Source organism: Centruroides vittatus, unplaced genomic scaffold (genome assembly GCF_030686945.1).
Source record: "Centruroides vittatus isolate TY-2023 unplaced genomic scaffold, ASM3068694v2 contig_300, whole genome shotgun sequence".
Classification (NCBI taxonomy): Eukaryota; Metazoa; Arthropoda; class Arachnida; order Scorpiones; family Buthidae; genus Centruroides; species Centruroides vittatus.
In genome coordinates, this window is record NW_027121917.1 from 1,402,031 (window position 1) to 1,422,777 (window position 20,747).

General features: G+C 29.2%; 1 protein-coding gene across 1 annotated transcript in view; it reads right to left on the reverse strand.

Moving 5' to 3' along the window:
- The window catches only part of LOC136972682 (thioredoxin domain-containing protein 11), a 52,007-nt gene that overhangs the window by 8,555 nt on the left and 22,705 nt on the right, over positions 1–20,747 (reverse strand). Inside the window, exons 5-10 of the mRNA XM_067267287.1 lie at positions 17,801–17,910; positions 17,667–17,732; positions 10,746–10,874; positions 9,911–10,672; positions 9,790–9,838; positions 7,660–7,820 (exon numbers count right to left, since the gene is read on the reverse strand). Of these exons, the coding sequence (XP_067123388.1) occupies positions 7,660–7,820; positions 9,790–9,838; positions 9,911–10,672; positions 10,746–10,874; positions 17,667–17,732; positions 17,801–17,910 (1,277 nt within the window). The remainder of the gene's footprint in view (positions 1–7,659; positions 7,821–9,789; positions 9,839–9,910; positions 10,673–10,745; positions 10,875–17,666; positions 17,733–17,800; positions 17,911–20,747) is intronic.

Consider the following 20,747-nt stretch of genomic DNA (forward strand, 5'->3'; position numbering starts at 1 on the left):
TCGGAGCAGAAGCGCATGCGTACTGCCGTGATTGCGCACTATTCTCACTTTCATTCACAAAAGGACCTTATTTAAAAAATAGCCCTCGTAGAAAATTCAAACACAACTTTACAAATTTACCTTACAAATACAACTTTTCTCAAATTGAGAAAAGTTGTGTTTGTAAGGTAAATTTTGCAAAGTTGTTTTTTGTTTGTTTGTAGATTTAAGTTACGCATTTCTTGTCAGATAAAAACCGTTAAATTCTTTTGCTTTTGTTATTCAAAATAATTAGTAATTTGGTTCATAATTAAGTAAATTTTTCCTATATTTGTTATTGTATTATTTAACATGTTAGTGTTACTTAAACTTCTAAACTTCTACAACAGAAACTTGTTAATTATAAACTATTGTAGTTTTTGTAAATATTAAATTTCATTGTTAATAAGTTTCATATTGTTAACTTTTGGATTTTAACTATCTAATAAATTAGATATAAAGTTATGATTGAAGACCTTATAATAATAAATTTTGTAATTAATTATCTATGTATAAATGAGGATGTTTGTTTGCTATGCACACCTAGACTGTTCAACCAATTGCTATGAAACTAGACAGTTACATTAACATACTTCTAACTTAGATAATGTCGTACATTCCACCCCAAAATATTGACTGAATTTCTATATATCATTTTTCTGTTTACATTCAATTTGCTTGTTTTACATGTAATGCCATTGTTAGATTCCGAGCACGATTAATTAGTTAAATTAATATGTAGTTAATTTTTGAAGTAGAAAAACCCACTTTCTTTTCCCACCACTTGGCCTTCCATTGACCTCTTGCCCAATAGATAAAAACAATCATATAACCATACAAATCAACAATGTTTAACGATGTTTTGAATATGTTTCCAGAATAAATCCAAACAAATGGTTATTAATGGGGAAACCATCAAAATCAATTAAATTATGAGATAAGATGAAACACCCTCATTGATGACATCTAAGAACTTCAAATTTGTTTGCCTTATATGGTAAAAAGAATCAGAGCAACCTGGCAAAATCGTAAAATTGTTATCAGCTGGACAAGAGAGACATCTCAACCTTAGATCACATTAAATCAAAATCACCTGATGTTACTCCCATGATCAGTGCAAATAAAAAGGGCTTGCACCCAATCGTCCTTAGAATTATCCCCTTACCAGTCACCATCATCAAGAAGAAAGAAGACACCTCTCACTCTAATGACACTACGATAAAAAAGAGGTATTATGTTTGACCATTTTATGTAAACTCTCTTGCTTGGTCTTTAGTTTATAAGTAGACATATAATCACTTGAAAAGTTGGATCCATAATGACCCATTTAATCAAATAACTGTTAAGTTTTCTAATTCTGATTGTATTCTCTTGTAATCCTTTGTTATTATATTAAACTTGTTAAGTTATCTAAATATTTGTTTATCTCATGTATCACCTTATCAATGACCTCACTAACCCTCCCACTTGCACTTTCTAGAAGAAAGGATAACTTAAGAACACCATCCATTGACATTGTGAGCAAATCTCACCAACCAGAAGGGAAAAGCCTCATGCTTTACCCCCAGCTTCTCACATCATCTATTAGCAAAAAATTTAATATTTAATAAATTAAATATAATTCACACACACACAAAAAAAATTATAATTAAAAAACCAAATATATTCACTTAAATGATACAACAATGATATAGCACAAAGTAGATGCACTATATCATTACTGTGACCTGTAGCAGATAGCACACCAGTTTTTTTATTTCTAAATGGTACTTTCTTAATTCTAATAAGTGCCCACCAGTAGTTGAGTGGATAAAACCACCGAACACTGGTAGTTGGTCGTGGTTTTGAACTTCAATGGGCTGGCCACATTAAGTTTTCTTTCATGTTAGTAACACCTAAATAGGCGTCAGTTTCCCATAAAAGTCCTCCCAGGTGGCACACCCCTTGGCAGATCGCCCACGTGTCATGTTGCCATAACCAAATAAACCAAATTCTAATAATTTTTCTATAAACTCACTATTTATGAGGGCATACCATGTAGTAAATAGGCATGCTGTGTATCTAACTATGATGAAGATAATGATGATAACTGAAACTGACTACAATATGTTTTATCAGTGTATTTTGACTTGTATGTTTTGGAACTTGCTAATTTTGATGGCATTGAATGATTGAAAATAATACCTACAATTACAATAAGCAAAGCCTATTGTATAAAATTAAATTTAAAAGAATCATTAAGTGTAATCAAAACATTACAAAGAACAAATCACTTTGAATACATATGGTTTTTCAAATGCCTAATACAAAAAATAAACACGATAAAAAAAGTGACAATAAAAATTAGAAAAAATACTGACCTGTTGCTTTCAAGCTTACTGACCATTTTCAGAAATACGACGACACAAACTAGTTTCTGTGATATGGAAGTAAGGACATGAACACCACAATGACAAAAATTATTTTAAAAAAAACTCAAGTTACAGAAATTAAGATTAAAATTACATGAAATTGAGGCAAACATATGTTGAAACTCTCATGATTTATAGTATGTAAGGTTGAAAGCAATTTCAAAATCATTAACTCCATGTAATTTTTTCAGTTATTTATTCATGTAATTGTAATTTCTATACTTTTGGGTTTTTGAAAATAATTTTTTCCAAGATGCTGTGGATATTATTTGTGGTAACAAAATTTGTTTGTTCTTTTGTATTCCTGAAAATCAACAGTAATCTCAAAAGCACCAGGACATTATTTATTATCTCATGTTTTCAAATTTTCACGCTCCATTAAAGCATTTTTTTACCCTGTTAATATATTTTGTGAAGTTGAATATGTATATTCCAAAATATAATATTTATTACATTTTGCATCCAAAACATGAAAATAACCCATAACAGTTTTCTTTGAATTATAGCAGAGCATTTATTATCCAAAAAAATCAGATTGGAACAATTTCAAATAACTCACATAAAAATTATTTATTACAGTTCTTTTTTTGAAATAAATTATTAATTTTGCTTTCTTTTGCACATTTTTTTCTTTCTAATTCTGCTAAATCCCTGCTTGCTTAAACATGAACAGATCTCTTTCAGGATGCATTTCTAGCCATGTCAATGCCATTTCTAATGCTTCATTGTGAATAAGAAAAGTAAAGCATTTGCTACATTGAAGTATGTGACTCATTAATCATGCTTTTATATTTGTACAGCAATAAATAACACCTAACATTAATGTTGGTAACAAAATAGCTTTATAGTGGTCCTACAGAAGATTGCAGACAATTGTTACATAATATTTTCATAATTTATATGGTATTCTCTGAAGTCAATTTCAGGTAAATGCTTTTTCAGATAATTGATTTTTGGATAATCAATGTTCTACTGTATTATATTTTTGATGATGAACAAATTTTAAAACATTTATAAACCTGATATAGATAAGAATGATATAGATGATTGATAATGTTTCTCTTTTAAACTGTAAGAACATTATAAAGTCCATCTTTATATGTCTGTACATTGTTGATCTGTAACTTTTTAAAACTGAGAAAAGTTAAAAGAGAAAGGACTTGGAATAGGATAGAAGTGATTTGAAAAACTGGTAAAGAAGATTTATCACCATCATCATACACCATTCATGAATTTAGGCCATGCTGACCTGTTTCAGTCTGAACTAGACAGGGTCTAGTTGTTTTTTTTTTTTGTGGACATCCAGGTCATCACTGTCCTCTTGGATGATACTGTAAAACTGCATTAGGTATCCTAACTGGCAACATTTTAGAGACATGCTGAAGCCATTTTTCTTTATATGTGAAGAGTTTTTCAATTAATGGTTGCATACTGAGTTCCTCCAAATTATCTGGATTTTGACGATGATCCAGTAGTGTATATCCAGCAGTTCAGTGCATAAACCTCATTTCAGCTGCATGTAATCTGTTAATATCTTTCTTCTTTGGGACCCAGACTTCACTTCCATACAAAAGAGTCAGAAGGGCCAGAATTTTATACAATTTCAGTCTGAAATGTGTTGTACAAGGTGTGGTTTTATACTAGTATTTATTTCTAATACTTGTAAAAATTTTGTGTTTTTTATCTATGTCTTTTTCTCCTTCATAGGAAATATTGCATCCAAGATAAAGGAAAGTATTCACTTGCTCTAAAATTGTATTATTAATTACTATTTTGCTACATATTGGCTCTGTCCCTCTAAATGCCAATACTTTGGTTTTAGCAGTTGAAATTTTATTTAAGGTAAATAAACCCTTTTGTAAATTATCTTCAGAATCAGCTATTACAAGCTGATCACCAGCAAATAGCATGGTATTGAATTTTATATCATTTGAAATCTGAATTCCTAATGTATATTCTTCCTGCTATTGACATATTTTATCATCTATATATATGTTAAAAAGTGTTGGTGACAATGGGCATCCTTGTCTTACTCCTTGATTTATTCTTCTATATTCTGAAGTAGCATTGTTGAACTTAAATTGAATGATATTATTTTTGTAGATATTACATATAATTTGAAGTAAAATATTTGTTATATTTCTGTTTTGTAGGATATCAAAAAGTTTAGATCTTTTTATCATGCCAAAAACTTTGGTATAATCTATAAATGCTATATGTGTATTCAGATTAAACTCTCTTCCTTTCTCCAGAAATAATTTAATGGAGAAAGCAGTGTCTATACAAGATCTACCTTTATGGAATCCATTTTGATACTCCAAAAGAAATCTTTCACCTTCTTGTTTTAATTGTTCTTGGGAATTCTAGCATAAATTTTATAACAGGTATTTAGCAGGCTGCATACTCTGTAGTTATCTAACTTTTGCTTATCTCCCCTTTTATGATTAGGCAGTACAATACTCTTCTTCTATTGTAATGGCATACAGGCTTGTTCATATATATTATTGAAGAATGTTAATAATCTATTGTAAAATTTGTCACCAGCATATTTATATAACTCTCCATTTATGCCATCACCTCCTGCTGCTTTTCCATTTTTCATTTTGGTTAAACTTTTAAACAGTTCTTCCTGTGATAATTCAATCATATTTTGATTATTGCTTTCATAAATCTTGTTAGTACATGTCCAAAGTGATTGATAATAATTAAGGAACTGGTCGTTTATCACACCAAAATTAATCTTTACGGGTTCTTTAATTTCTTGGTTCATAAATCTTAATATTTTGAAGGCATTTGGTGTTATTTTGTAGAGATCTGATTCTAGTTGTGAAATAAATTTTGTCCACAATTGTTGTCGTCTTTTCCTTATTCCCCTTTTTGCAATTGCTCTACAGCATTTGTATTCTATTGCATCTTCAGCTTTTTTACTACTTAAATTTAATTTTCTGTAAAATAAGTTGTTTGATTTCATTGTCCCATATTTTTGATTTTCTCCTACAGGAATTGATCTGTGCCCAGAGATTTGGCATCTGCTGCTTTTATTATTGTTTTGATATTTTTCCATTCACTCTCTATATCTCTATCCTCTGGGATCCTATTCATATGTTCTTCAATTTTTCTAGTATATAACCATTTAATACTATCATCGTAGAATAATTTTACTTTAAACTTTTGTTTGGGTTCATGTCTAATGTTTGGTTTCTTTTTTTTAGCCATCTTGGTGAGATTCTTAATTTTGCTTGGGTTAGGAAGTGATCAGAGCCTACTTCGAATCCTCTGAATGATCTGACATTTTTTCATTAGCAATAAAATAATCTATGATTGACTTGAACTGCTGTCGTTGCCAAGTATATTTGCATATATTTTTATGATTACAGAATGTATTCATTATTCTAAGATTATTGTAAACAACAAAGTCAACGAGTTTAATACCATTTCTGTTGTGAGGATTCTCTCAGAAAGTTCCAATGTTTTTATTTACCAGAGTGTTTCCCACTCTTGCATTCAGATTTCCTGCTATTATGATGTAATAATTCTTGTTAACTTTATTAAGAATTTCTTGCAGCTTTATATAAAATTCCTTGTTTTCTTCTTCTCAGCCCTCTTCAGGAGCATATATGCCAATAATGGTTAAATTACCTTTGTTAATTTTTAAACGGATTTCTATGATTCTCTCTGTCCAGTATATGTAATGAAGGATATTTTTCTTACGAGAATTATGTACCCAAATCATTATACCCACTTGGGCATGAGTGTTCTTATTCATTCCACTATAAATAAATGTATAATTTTGTTTCATTTATTCCTTTTAGTTTCTTCTTTGTTTTTGAAATTAAGAAAGTGGAAAAAGTGAAGGAGATTCAAGTGTTGAAAATGGTATGTTTAAAATCCACCAGTATGATTTTAAAAACAAAAAAAGAAATAAAAAGTGTACAGATTGCAAATGCAATCTCTAGATTAATTGTAATATCACAGAATAGATGGAAACTTACATGCATTGTGTACAAAAGTTAAATAAATTAATTTTATATTATTTTTATATTTTTGATTTTGTATTATATGAATTAATACATGTCTGGAGATGATGATCAGCCAGATATCTGCTTAGAATAACTGGTAATGTATCTTAAAGGTAAGCAGAATTTAAAAGTTTAAGTTCTAGTCTAGATCAATCTTTTCTATCAGAATTTTCTGAATTAATACTAATTATTAATTGTACTGTAAGATAATGGGTAATAACTATGATATGCTTCTAACCTAGTCTTGGTATATAGTTGTGAGCACTATGTTGGCCTTTCTTTATTGCTAGACTTATGTCCAGTGACAGTGTAATAAGTCTAGCAATAAAAGAAGACCAACATAGTGCTCACAAGTATATAATGGGTAATCACTCCCCCTTCCCAGTCAAACTTCGCTGTTTAATTAATTTAAAATACACTCTAAAAATAATTCAGTGATTTAGATTTATGATTGGCTACAGAAAAGTTTTTCTTTTCCATCTTTGGTAAGTAATAATAATTTGAGTTTAGTTTCAGCCTAGAGGTATGACATAATAATACTACTACTCTTATGTATTCTTTTATTCAGCATTCCATTATAAAAAAGTATCAGTAAATACATTTTTACTGATACTTTTCTTACTATCTACAATGTTCCATTTATCAATCTTTACACTGATTTACTATCATTGTAAATAAAATAAAATTTCTGGAATAATTCAATAATAGCTTCTTACTACCAATTAGATAAATATTCAATGCAAATACAGTGGACCCTCGTTATAGCGCTGCTCACCATACCGTGCACTCAGTTATAGCACGGGCAATGTTCATGACACGATAAGCTCAAACACGTTTATACAGGTCCGTGCGACATTAGTGAGTAGTGCATTTTACTGTTACTGCGTATTGAGTAATTGTGTATGTATTGAGTTCCTGCATGTATTTTGAATAGTGTTTAATTATTGTATGCATGATGAAAAGCTTACAGTGTGAAAGGAAAGCTTGAATTATTGCTAAAGTAAAGAGGTGAACCACATTACAGCGCGTCGCTCGGTATAATGCGGTTCACCTTATAATGTGGGTGCTGTTTCCCGCCCGATATGCGCATTATATCGGGGGTCCACTGTAATGATAAAATAATTCCATTTGCTTTAATTACAAAATTACAAACCACTATATAAATATGGATGTATACTTAAATGTACACATTCAAATATATCGTTTATTACCTTTTCTGTATCAAGAACAACATTTTGAAATCTATCTGTTGTTATTTCGTGTACACAAACACCTTCAAATCCAGGAGAAGTATCACAGCCCATCTTGTATTTCACAGCACTTCGTAAATGCCGATTGAGCAGGTTTTCAGTATAACTAACAACAAATTCAGCTTTAAAAAATAAAATTATTTCATTTAATAAATCATGTTTCATTTTAAATTTACATTAAAAGTATCTTATTTGTCTGACAAAAATTTATTAATTCAACATAATAAAAATTAAGTTTTTATTACATTAAATTATATATATAAATAGAAATTTAAATAATATATATACAGCCATATTCCACTATTCAAATCTAACGCATTCTTGAAAATGATTCAAATAGCAGATTTCCTGCTATTCAAATCTGTAAGAATTACATTATTCCCTTATAAGAAAAATTTTAACTTATTCTAGGTCTATCCAAATAACACCAACCAATTTTTCCAAATGATACTAAAACTGTAAAAAACAAACCTATTTACCTATCAATCTATGTTTTTAGCAGAATATTAACTATTATAAACTCCAATTTCCTTACAAGAATGAAGCATTAATGCCAAGCATTTAATTACCTACCAAGCATTAAACGAAATAAAGTATAGCTCAGTTTAATCCAGCAATTGTTTGACTTCAGGTTTAAGTTTTATATTTGTATCACTTCAAAGATGAAATTTAGAGTATTTTCATATCTTTAATATGTAAAAAATTTAACAAAAATGTACATTGTATAATCAAAAATGTTCAGGCAATTCTTTCTAACAACAATTTATATAAAGCAAATAATTAATCTAAAAATAATTTAAATAAATAATGTGTAAAAATGGTAAATGTCAACTCTATCATCAATAAATACATTTAAAAATTTATCATATTTTAAACTGGATTCTAAAAAAATTAAAAACATGTATTTAATATTAACGCGTTCAGCCTTAGCCCGAGATATCTCGGGCAAGTTGTATAGCGTTACAAAAAATGGGGTCCTTTAGGACCCCTAAAAAAATTTTTTTTTTTTTTGATTTTTCGGATGTTTTCTAAGTCTCCAAATTTTTTGAAAAATTTTTACCCGCGCGAAAAAATTTTATTGCGAGTTTAATTAACCTTTAATGACACGCAATTAACGCTTAATGGTTTTTTTATGGGATTTTTTTATAAAACTTTATTCATCTTTCTAAAGTTCTAGTGCGTCGATTTTACTTCGGTAAAGTTATTTAAAGCTATTTTCTGATGTCAAAAACAGCATCCAATAGTTTTTTAATTTTTTTAATTAATAGATTTTATTATATATACGTTTAATTAAGTCGGGGGGTCGGAAATTTCAATTAAAATCGTAATTTTAAAAAAATATTTAGAAATATACCGCCATCTAGTATTCACCCTACTTTTTACCCTTCTCCTCCCGAGAGTTTCATGAGAATGTCCCGCGAAAGACGACACCAGCTGTTCTCAAGGTCATCCAGCTGTGTAAACAATGACACATCGGTGTCAAGTTTCGCGCTAAGGCGAGACAAAGGAAATTATACTTTGAAGCTTTTTCTTCAAAATTAACACATTTCTATAATTTTTTTTTCGTTTTTATGTTTAACTACATTAAAATTAAAAAGTATTTAATTCGCCGGAGTCCCAAGGAGTTAAGGACATATTAATATTCACTACTTTTTTAAAACTCTTTCTGCCATGGATACTAAGAGGGACTTTTCATACTCATCATGGGTACACCAATCCTACAATGATGCAACTGGGTGGTGAGGAACAGGGTCTGACATAGGTGGGACAGACTGCCCACAAAAAATTCAAGGATTTTTGACTGTCTAGATTTGACACAGGTTCCCAGAGCATTGGGCTGATTGATGCCTTAACTGCCTTGACCCCCTATCATCAATATTTGCTGCTGAGGTCTTTGTTTTTATTTTAATAAGTGATTTAGAAAATATGATTTCATCAATAATCAATTATGTTTCATTATTTTATTTATATATTTAGCTTCTTTCAATTGTTTCTAATTTTAAAAAATACATGAATTGAAATAAATATTAATTTAAAAAATTTAGTCTTAATACTATAAAAGCAAACATTACTAAAACAATTTATAATTACCTAGAGAATTTTTATTTATTTCTCCTTCAAGATGATATTGCGTCTCTTGCTGGAAAAATTAGTATACATCCTTTATTAAATAAAAATATAAATTAATAATATTTTAAAATATAATACCTACTTTTGCTTCTAATATCACAACAATTGTCTGATGAGGATGATTTAGTATATCAAAACCTAAATGTTCAGCAAATGTATGGAACTCTATAGCATCCATTGCAACAAAACTCAGAGTACGATTTGTTCTGCAACCAAGACCTGAAAAATTGCTTCTCCAATCAGATGATATCACCTGAGATACATTTGGAAAAATAACATTGCTGTAATTCATAGCTACATAAAAATGCCTGCATTTCTTCTTTTCCATAATCTGTAGTAATTTCATAACTCTATCATCTTGTACACCTACTGATTTACTTCCATAGAGAATATTTGAAGCAAATTCATCTTTAAAGTTTTGATCTTGACAATTTACTGATATATGATGATAAGAACCATAATTCAGAGGATATTCAAAATCAATGTTAGCACAGCTATGGAACAACAAATAATTTGGAATCTTGACATGTTTTATGGTTTTGGAAATAATTTTATCACAGTTACTTTTACTGGAAATCTTTCTTTGTTCCCCAGAATAAAGACAAGCTACACATGAACATTTATTTAGAGGAAACTGGTTACTTTCTATTGATTTACAACATTGCTGAGTACAATATTTACAACTTTTATATTCCTGAAATGATGATATATATGATGCACATTTATCTTTGAGATGATTCAATTCCTGTTGTAAAGCATATCGTTTTAATACCAAATGTTGTATAAGTGATTTAACAGAAGTAGAAGCATTACAATTGTAAAATTCTAGAGCTGTTTCTCTTAGCTATAAAATAAATTATAAAATTATTATGAATCAATAATGAAAGTTTTATTAAAAAAAAAAATATCAAACTTACTAAATCATAATATGGTGCTAAACCAGCCATTTGATTTCTTGGTGTAAATAATAGGAGAATTGGCGATTTTTCAATTATTTGTGAAAGTAAACTGCTTTTTGTTCCAGGTGGCGTTAGCCAAAAGGTTACCTGTAAATAGACATTTTTCAAAGTAATCAAAATTATTACATTTTATATAGAAGAATTATAACAAATTTTATTTATTTTATACAGATTGTATTACATTTAAGAAACTTAACAAAGCCTAAAGGAATATGCTTTAATATAGGAAACACCTAGAGGAGCAGAATATAAATGGAAGATCTGATCAAAATCACAATTTAATCAGATTCCAAAATTAAAAGCTAGTTATTCTGATAGTTCTAACATTTTCTTAATACAATGAAAATTTGAAAAGAATAATTTCAAAAAAATTTTGATAAATACATATCATATTTCATTATAAATACGTAAAAGTAAATTATAAAAAACATATTAATTGTTAATTCATTTCTTTATTATACACTTTTGCATATTTTCATTTTAATATGCTATTACAATATAATTTGTCTTAAAGAAATCAGATTTATTTTTTATATTAAGCAAAACATATAAAGATTGCTCTACAATAATTGATTCTACTACCAATTAAAAGCAAAATACTTCAAAACATTATAACTGTCACAAAATTGTTAGTTGTTTACAAAATTAACAAAATATCTTCTTTAATTTCAAGTTGTTATAATTTTCTAGAAAGTTGATTTAATAATAATAATTTTTATTTTTAACAGTGATCTGTGATTAGCTCATTACACCAACAGATATTTTATTGCATGCTTTTTAGCATCTTTAGTTTGTTTGCCAAATTCATCCCTAGGCTAAGAATCTCAACCGAAAGCAACACTATCTTGATTTCTGCCATCAGCTTCATGATCAAGCAAATGATAATTTCAAATTTATTCAACTAAAGTCATCCTTGGCAATGAAAGCAGGCTTCATGGCTATGATCTGGATTGCAGTGAAAAAGCCTGCAGTCACCAAGACCAAAGAAGGCATAGAAACTGAAGAGCATGATAGCCTGTTAATAGTTTTCTTCTACAACAGAATTTTGCACAGGAAATACAACCTGCCTAGTCAGACTGGATTCTGTTGCAACATTTTTAAGCTATTGAGAAAGAATATTTGTTACAAAAAACAAACTTTGGCCAACTGAAACTGGTTTCATCATCAAGAAAAATGCCACCCTAAAAACAACTGTTTTTGGCAGCCAACAACATGACGGTCATCCTGTAATCTCTGTCTCAAATTTAAGTAATAATATTTGCTTTCCATCTTTCTTAACATGAAATCTTTCAAGAAATTGTAACAATCTTTTATGTCAAATTTTTTTTTTTTTTTGCATGTTTAATAAATTGTTTTGGTTTTTCTGTTTGCTGTTTTATCTAAAATCAGTAAAAACTGTCAGGGTTCCTGTAAAGGATGCTTTTAACAGAGTAGGGACAAAAGTGACACGACTTTGTAAATTGGTCCCACCTGGTGTTATATTTGTAAACAGTCGGGGAAACAAAGGGAGTATCATCTTTGTTTATGGGACTTGTGTGTGGGTGGGCAATGTATTTGTCACATGTTAGCTTACTAGAAAAAATTGTAAACAAGTGACGGATGTTATGGTAAGCTGTTTTGTTGGGAGAAGAGTCGACATTTTGGAAAGCTTCCGAGGAAAGGAAAACTCCCGATTGGTAGGATAGGAAGTCGTCATCCAAAAACTCTTTAAATAGTAAGAGTAGTGAGAGAAATGGTGAGAAAGGCAAGAGACTGATAATATGGTAGTCTCAGGCACTTGGGCAGCCTGCTGAGCGTAGAGAGCGTGTTCTCCTCTGATAACAATCTCAGGGATGGGTAAGTGCGGAGACTGGACAGGCAGTATAGCTGAGCCAACTCTACAAGTAGACGGAGTTTTCCCCAGAGTATAGTAGTTCCCGAAGGTTAAGCTGACACGTAATACACCACCTGTTGTTATCTAGTAAATATTATGTTTTCAAGCTTGTATATCCTACCAATTGTAAATAAACTATAAATAGTGTATAATTTGTGTGTGGAGGTGTATTTTTCTATGAACCAACATAAGAACATTCTTGAGGCGTAGGAACCAACTCAAGATAGATTATCGTAAAGATCTTCACTGACGCAATAGTCTATAAGAGTATCATTGGAAATCTTCACTGTTCCATTATTTTTTACTAAGGTGAAAAGGGTTCTGCAATAAAAATAAGTTGTGAACCACTGTTCTAGAGTGTTATTTATGATTCTCTCTTCAACAGACAATTTTATAACAACACATTTCAGATTTATTCATAACAGATTATTAATTAATAAAGTTAATAATTGTTTTTTGCACTGATAAACTCACACTGCTATGACACCAAGGAAAAACTAGTAAAAATAGTCATTCCTAGTACAATGACTACATGTTATCATGTGATCATAATTTGTATTTATTATTTCAATATTCTGTAGTATAATTTAGAGGTAATATAAAGATTTCTAAAAATTTTTTGAAATTGTTTCTATTCTAAACCAATGGAGCCATTTATTTTAACTTTTTATTTGAATTTTGTGCCAAAAATTTTTCTAATATAAACTGTCTTGTGTGTAATTTTTTCAGTAATTACATTTTTTTTACTATGTGATTTGATGAAACAGTAATATTTTGAAAAATTCAAAAATCACATTTTTGTACATAACCTTGAAATTCATGAAAAATCTGATTTAATATTGGACAGTAAGTAATCATTTGCTGTTTCTTACTTTTGGCTAATTTTCATCTCATTATCTGTCTGGGGCCAATTCACCATGTTTATCCTGCTATGACTTTTAAAATTACAATAAGACAAAATTTCATAATGTTACTTAATTTGTGTTTTGGGACATGTTGATTCTGATATTAGTTGACTGATAACAGTATTGAAATTATAAGCAGAATCTACTGAAATAGTGTCTTCTAGATTCCATCATATCATACCCTAAAATATGTACAGATAAGAAAACTAACATTCATCTGTTGTCTAATTAAAATTCTTTGCAAAAATTACAATGTAATACATTTAAATATAAATATATAATTATATAAAAATTGCATATTGTTAAAACAAAATTTCCTGCATGTATAAGATATTATAAAAAATCTCTACAAAAGAAATTTAGATACACTTTACAATTGGCTTCTATCTCTTTTGAAATAGTTCCCTTGTGATTTAATAACCAATCTCAACACTTCAGTTATTCTTTAAACACTTTCTGGAAGTTCTTTTGTGGTGCTTCAATCAGTACATGTGATTCTTTTTTGGTTTTCTGTACTGTCTTGAAATATTAACCCTTGAACATCATTTTTATTTTTGGGAACTAAAAGAAGTCACAAGGAGTTAACCCACTGGCAACATGTGACACTTGTCTGACAAGAGTGTCTTGTCACCAGTATTGTAGTATGTTCAGTACCATCAAGAGTGACTGGCCACTCCCATCATTAGATTCAATAGGCTTGCTCTGTAGATATTGATGAATTAAAGTATATTTAATGATTGTATTATTATTTACATGTTGAGTAATTTTAAGATTATTTTTTAATGATTTTCTAGTATTAGGGTAAGTTTTACCATTTTTATGGTTTTCATTATCTTCTCAAACATTATATCATAAATTTTATTTGTTCCATTACCGATAAATCATTCTCTGCTGTTTATAAAGCTATAAATAAATCTAGCACATGTACAGGATAAGTCATAAGCGGACTCAATCCAAGACTGGAACAATTACACCTCACATCCCAAATCTGCATTGGTACATTCATATATCACTAGATTCAACAGATTTTATTGTGAAACCCCAAGATTTATTGGCAGAACCCTAGAGTTCTAAACACAAGTTGGGAACTCCTGTTCTAGAAGACATGTCAAAAAAGTTTAAAACTGATTAGCAACTGACAAGAAAATTTCAGTATCTGCTATGACATCAGAAATATATGAAAACATTAGAAGGATCTGGGAAATTATCTGATAAAACTGATAATTAACACAAAGATAGTCTAGATCAGTGATGAGCAAACTTTTCTGGATATGGGATGCAAGTGAACTTTATATACTTCTGTTGGGCTATGTGCATGTTTACTTATGAAGCTGCATGCTTTAAGCTTGCTGAGTGCCACACACTCCAAAACCATTAACAGTGTTGTCAGATTCTACATTTTTCACTATAAGCTTTACATTTTCTTGATTTATTTTACTTAGTTAAAAAATTTTTCTTTTTATGATGAAATTCATATTTTAAACATCCCAGTATAGATGAAAATTGACTGCAAACACAATCATTAGATGAGGTGTAACTATTCAAAAACTGATGGAAACATTTTTTTCAACAATGTATGATTTTTCTTAAAAATTTTTCTTTACAGAAAACCTGGAAAACTTAACCAGTACTAAAATACTAGATGCTAATAATATACAAACTAGCAATATATAGCTTATTCTCGTTTTTCACTGGTGAAGTTTAATTTGAATGTTCTTCATCATGACTATTAGCTTAATAGACTTGCATAATGGCAGAAAGCAAAAAAAAATTATGTTGCCAAAACCCTGTGTGTGGAATATTAGGACTGGTATATAAGGATCCTGTGAACTGCATGTAGTCCACAAGACCCTAATATAACAACCTTAATATTTCACCACAATTGCTCATGACTGGTCTGTATCTTACAACAAATGCTCAGATGTAAGAAGCTCTATGAGTACATCATTATAGTGCACAGTACAAACATGTTGAGTTTTGAAAGCATTATGAATATGAATTTTTTAGTAATGAAATGTTGTCAAGAAAGCCAGAAAATAGCACAGATAAACTATTCAAATAATAATTATAATTCATAATCTTTAAAAATAAATTTAATAATTAACTTAAACATTTTAAATTGTTTTAATGTTTTTAAATTATCTGATTCAATAAAACTAGAGTTTCCAATAATTGTGATCTAATTAATTTTACTATGTATTATCATCACTTGACTATTGTTATCAGTATTGGTTAGTCCAAAAGTCATTATGATAAATGGCACGTAATGTATTTTGAAATTGAAACAAGTGTGATTTATTTAACAAACTGTTGAAAATCAAACAAATTTACAAAGTACCTAGTTTATTATTTATAAGCTATTTCATTTTAGTTGTAATTCTGGCTCAAATTAAAAATACTATAATAATTTAATTTACAAACAATTGCCCAAACTAAACATTCTTTTATCAAGAATTATTTTATTGGAATTTATATAAAATTTATATTTGCAATTGAATATATGAAATAATTACAAACTGAATGATTTAAGTTTATTTTCATAGATATAATAATTATTACCAAAAAAGTATGATTAAATAAGATGTTATTTACAATTCTAGGGTAAGAAATAAATACATATTGTTAAAAATATGCTATTAGAGTAGTATTTAAATTTATGAACTATTCCAATGATTTGAATTTTTAAAACGTTCTATTGTCATTTGATATTCAAAATAAATTTTCAATGTTATTTGAATATACTATTTATAAAAATCTCCAAGGCAGGATAAAAATAAATTTCACTTTGTTAATCTATCATTTTATATCTTGTTTAAATTTTTAAGATGTATTCATAAACTCTTAAAACAGTTATTATTATTCAAGAAATAAGCATAAAACAATAAGAATGATTCATACAGTAAAGAAAGAAATTCAAGATAAAAAGTTTATACAGTGATACCTTGTACATCAAACAACTCTAACTTTGAACATTAAATTTGATAAAAAATTGCATCAGAGTTGAAATAATGCTGCAATGTCCAAACTGTGTGTGCAATGAAAAAATGCATTAAGAGTATAAATGCAATCTTTTATGTGCCCAAGTTGTCTCTATCTTACTCTTACACTCTTGCATTTTGCTTGTATGTTTTCAGTGCTTTTTCTGGTTTATTTATGTTGTGTTTGGTTAAATATATTGTGTGATATTTGTTAATTTTTAACAATTTCTTCCTGTAATTTTTCTTTATCTGCAGCTTTTGGACACCCTATATGTTTTGTATCCTTTAGTTCAAAATTTCCTGAACAGAACTTTTTAAACCAGATTAGACATGTTCAAAGTTTAGAACAACCTTCCCCACACATCACAACATTTGTTTGTACAGCAATGTATCTCTTCTGAAACTCAATGCATAATATGTCTGATATGTTTTTTATCTAAGACATTTCAACTTGATTTTATTCAAAGACAATATCAAGTAAAAAGTTTATACAGAAGTCTGAAGAAAGAATGCAATCTCTCTTTAACAATAATGTGTTAAATTTCATCAGTGTTGTAATTAAATCACATATCTATGCTATGTAATGACAGTTGCTAAAATACACAAAAGCTTTGTTCAATACAATATAACCTTTACTTATTAACCATGACTACTGAGAAGTGTATGGAAGCAACAAGCCTAGGAGGAAGAATGTAATATTGATGACTGAGATGAAAAAGTAACTTATTGCAAAGCATGAAAGCAGTACCTATGTGGTGGATCTAGTGGCCATGTTTAAGTTGCCAAAGTTAATGGGGAGTAAATGACCAGTAAATGCAATTTTCATTTTATTGTATCGTATTTATGCATTTTATTTATTGTTTCCATATTTTCATTTATTATTTAGGGCATTAACTTGTGTTAATTTACTTTAAATTATGTGTATTTGCTTTTATAAGTTAATCAAAATGGGTATTGTTTAGTCTAAGAATGAATTAATTCACTTTTCATTATTTCCAATAGGAAAAATTGATTTAAACTTCAAACAATTCAGAGTTCAAATGGCCTCCTGGAATGAATTAAATCTGAAGTACAAAGCACCAATGTATTTTAATCAAATAAGTAAAAATTATGCATTAAATACCTGATGTAATCGACTAAAAGCCCATTTTAATATTTCATTCGTTTTGAGTTTAGTAGTTGGATATATCTGAAAATAAAAGATATTTTTGTAAAATATCTGAGAAAATTAATATTTCAAAATCAATAAGTAAATACCTCTGATTTATTCCAAAGATAAAGTGTCAATGATGGAGATTCATTCAGTTTTAACTTTGTTGCTGATTTTTTGCAAGTACTGATAGCAAATACTAAGCGTCTTGTGGGATCTAAAATAATATAATATATATTAATTACTTTAATCAACAGTGCTTCAAATATAATTTACGATTAAATATGACAGTTATTTACACCAGAACATCATAAAAAAATAAATTTCATAAAAGTTGTCATCAAAAAATACAAAAATTTTAAATCACTTTCTACTGCACTGCTGGCAATTAAAATTACATTGATAATATTGCTTCATATAAAAATTTAAAACAACTATTAACCTTTCAACAGTGGGATAGTCAGGTATGGTGCTACCCCAAAGTAGTGGAGAATAAACGTGGGAAATTTTTAAAGTATTTTTTCAAGCATTTTTTCTCATTACCGTTTCGGAAAAAGATCTTGTAAACAATTATATCTAGTAAAGAAAAGCCTTTTTTTATTGTTACATAATTTGTTTTTTATGTGAATTTTTTTTCGTGGTAGTTTTTGGCTAGATCTTGGCGATACCCCCAAAAGAATTTAACAGATATATCGTCCCTCACCACTGCCACACGATTGCCCTTAATGGATATATACGTCGGTCACTGCAGAGTGGTTAATGTAACTAAAATATATCAGGCAATTTTTAATATCTGTTTTAACAGTTCTGATAAATTTCCTTGTTGCTGTAATATATTGGTATGTTGTTTCATGTCAATTTATTAAAACAGTAATAAATAAATAAATACCAACTAATTCAATAATTACTTCAAATATGAAACAAACAGCAATTATTTAGTGTTAATAGTCCAATAAAGAAATCTTTCTAAGTAATTAGTAATTAATTGGTCTGAAAATGTGGGTTGGATGACGGTCTATATAGCATAACTGACAATGTGTCTACACAATAAGCAAGAGTTGTGGATTTCATTCCCACTCTGGGCCAGTCTTTTCTTCCAGAATATTCTAAAAATAAATTTAATTAATTAATTAATTTATTTATTTATAATTATTAAATTTAACCAAAGATGATGGCCTAACTGTCTACCGTCTGCCAAATTATGTAGTAACTATTTAGTGTTAGCCTGATAAAAGAATCTGGCTGTTTATTTGATATGAAAACCATTATAACCTATCTTATTAAAATAAAATGGTAGATAACACAATGTATAAGTGTTGTAGGTTTATCCCTTAGGTCTAATCTGGTCCCTTAGGAGTTAGGTTGGTATTAGTTTTCCTTTTATATGTGAAGCATAGTCTTGAATAAGAACAAATTCAAGTTGTTTTAACAATGTAGACCCACAGTCAGTATAATGTTGTCAAAAAGTTTATAAGGCTATATCCAGATTTCTCATCAATCACAGTAGTCTGGATTAGACTTTTAAACTCTTTGATGACTTCATGCTGACTGAGAATCCACATCATTAACATAACCTGAATGCATTCCTTATTCAGCATCATGCTTCACTTGTAAAAGAATAAGCAACAACATATGGAACCAGACTTATGGGTCACCCTGTATGTATATATATAAAGGATATTTTTTAATTTTTAAAAAATATATAAAAATATCAGGAATATTTAAAGAAAAGTTCTTGCTTTTATTTTCTTTCCGTCATTCATAACAGTGACAGTCCAAAAACAGAATTCTCAGATATGGAGACATTTCTTTGCATATTTGCGATATTTTTATATATTTTTAAAAATGAAATACCATTGGTCAAGGTAATATTTACTTTAGATATTTTTTAAGTAAGATCCATGCCAGTCTACATGCCCTATACAAGCACCATTGGCTGTGTCAAACAGCCAATGGTGCTTGTGTAGGGCATGTAGACTGGCAAATACAAAGCAGTTACTTAGTGGTGTCAAATTCAACTACCGTAAAGTGATGTTTCCAAAGTATGATCATTACATATTGGATGAAATGCAGATGCAATTTTACATTGTCCAAATGAAACACCAGTCCAATGAATGGTGTCATCCATCATCCCTCTGCCCTAAAAAACTGTGTCAAGAACTCAGAAATGTGATAGTGATGTTAATAGTGGTGTATGATATGAAGGATGTGATTCTCTATTATGCATTTCCCCAGGACCTGACTGTTAATGTTGCATATTACCATAGGTACCTAGACGTGGGAAACAGCAGCATTTCCAAACATGTGCTCCTATTTTCCTGCATGACAATGCTCACTGTCACACTATTGCTCCTGTAAGGGAGTTGTTAGAACAGTTGGGGTGAAAGGTACTCAAACATCTTTTATATTTACTCAATATGAGCCTCTGTGACTTCAATCTCTTCCCCATGCTAAAAAAACCACTCAGAGGAAAGTGTTTCCACACAATAGATGCCATTGAGCAGAAGGTGCTCATTCAGGGACATAAAAAAATAGCAGTGTTAATGGAGTGCAGTGCCTTCCACGTGTGTGGAAGAAGGTGATAAATATGACAGGGAATTATACTGAAGGAATGCAGTGCTATTTAGTTTCTACAATAAATAGTTTGTTATATTATATGGATATGTTGCCACTACTTTCTATCCAGCCCATATATATTAGTATTGTTGAATAATTATTGAATAAGAATGACATCTACAATAAGTGATTAAATGACAATGAAGTTATTGAAAAGAAGATACTATAAATCCACTAAATATATGTGAAATTAACATTTTTATTTGAAATGTTCTATCATGCAATTTACTTTCTTAAAAAATATCAGTCTCAGCATGTATAATGATATTTGCTTAATACATGAAAAATTTTTTCTAAGATAAAAAGCATTTATTTGATAAAACTAAATTTAAAATAAATAAAAAGTTCCAATTTTCTAACCCAATGGTATTCAAACATTTTAACAGTGCGACCCCAAGGTAATTTTTTGCAACCCCAATTGGGGTCGCGACCTATAGA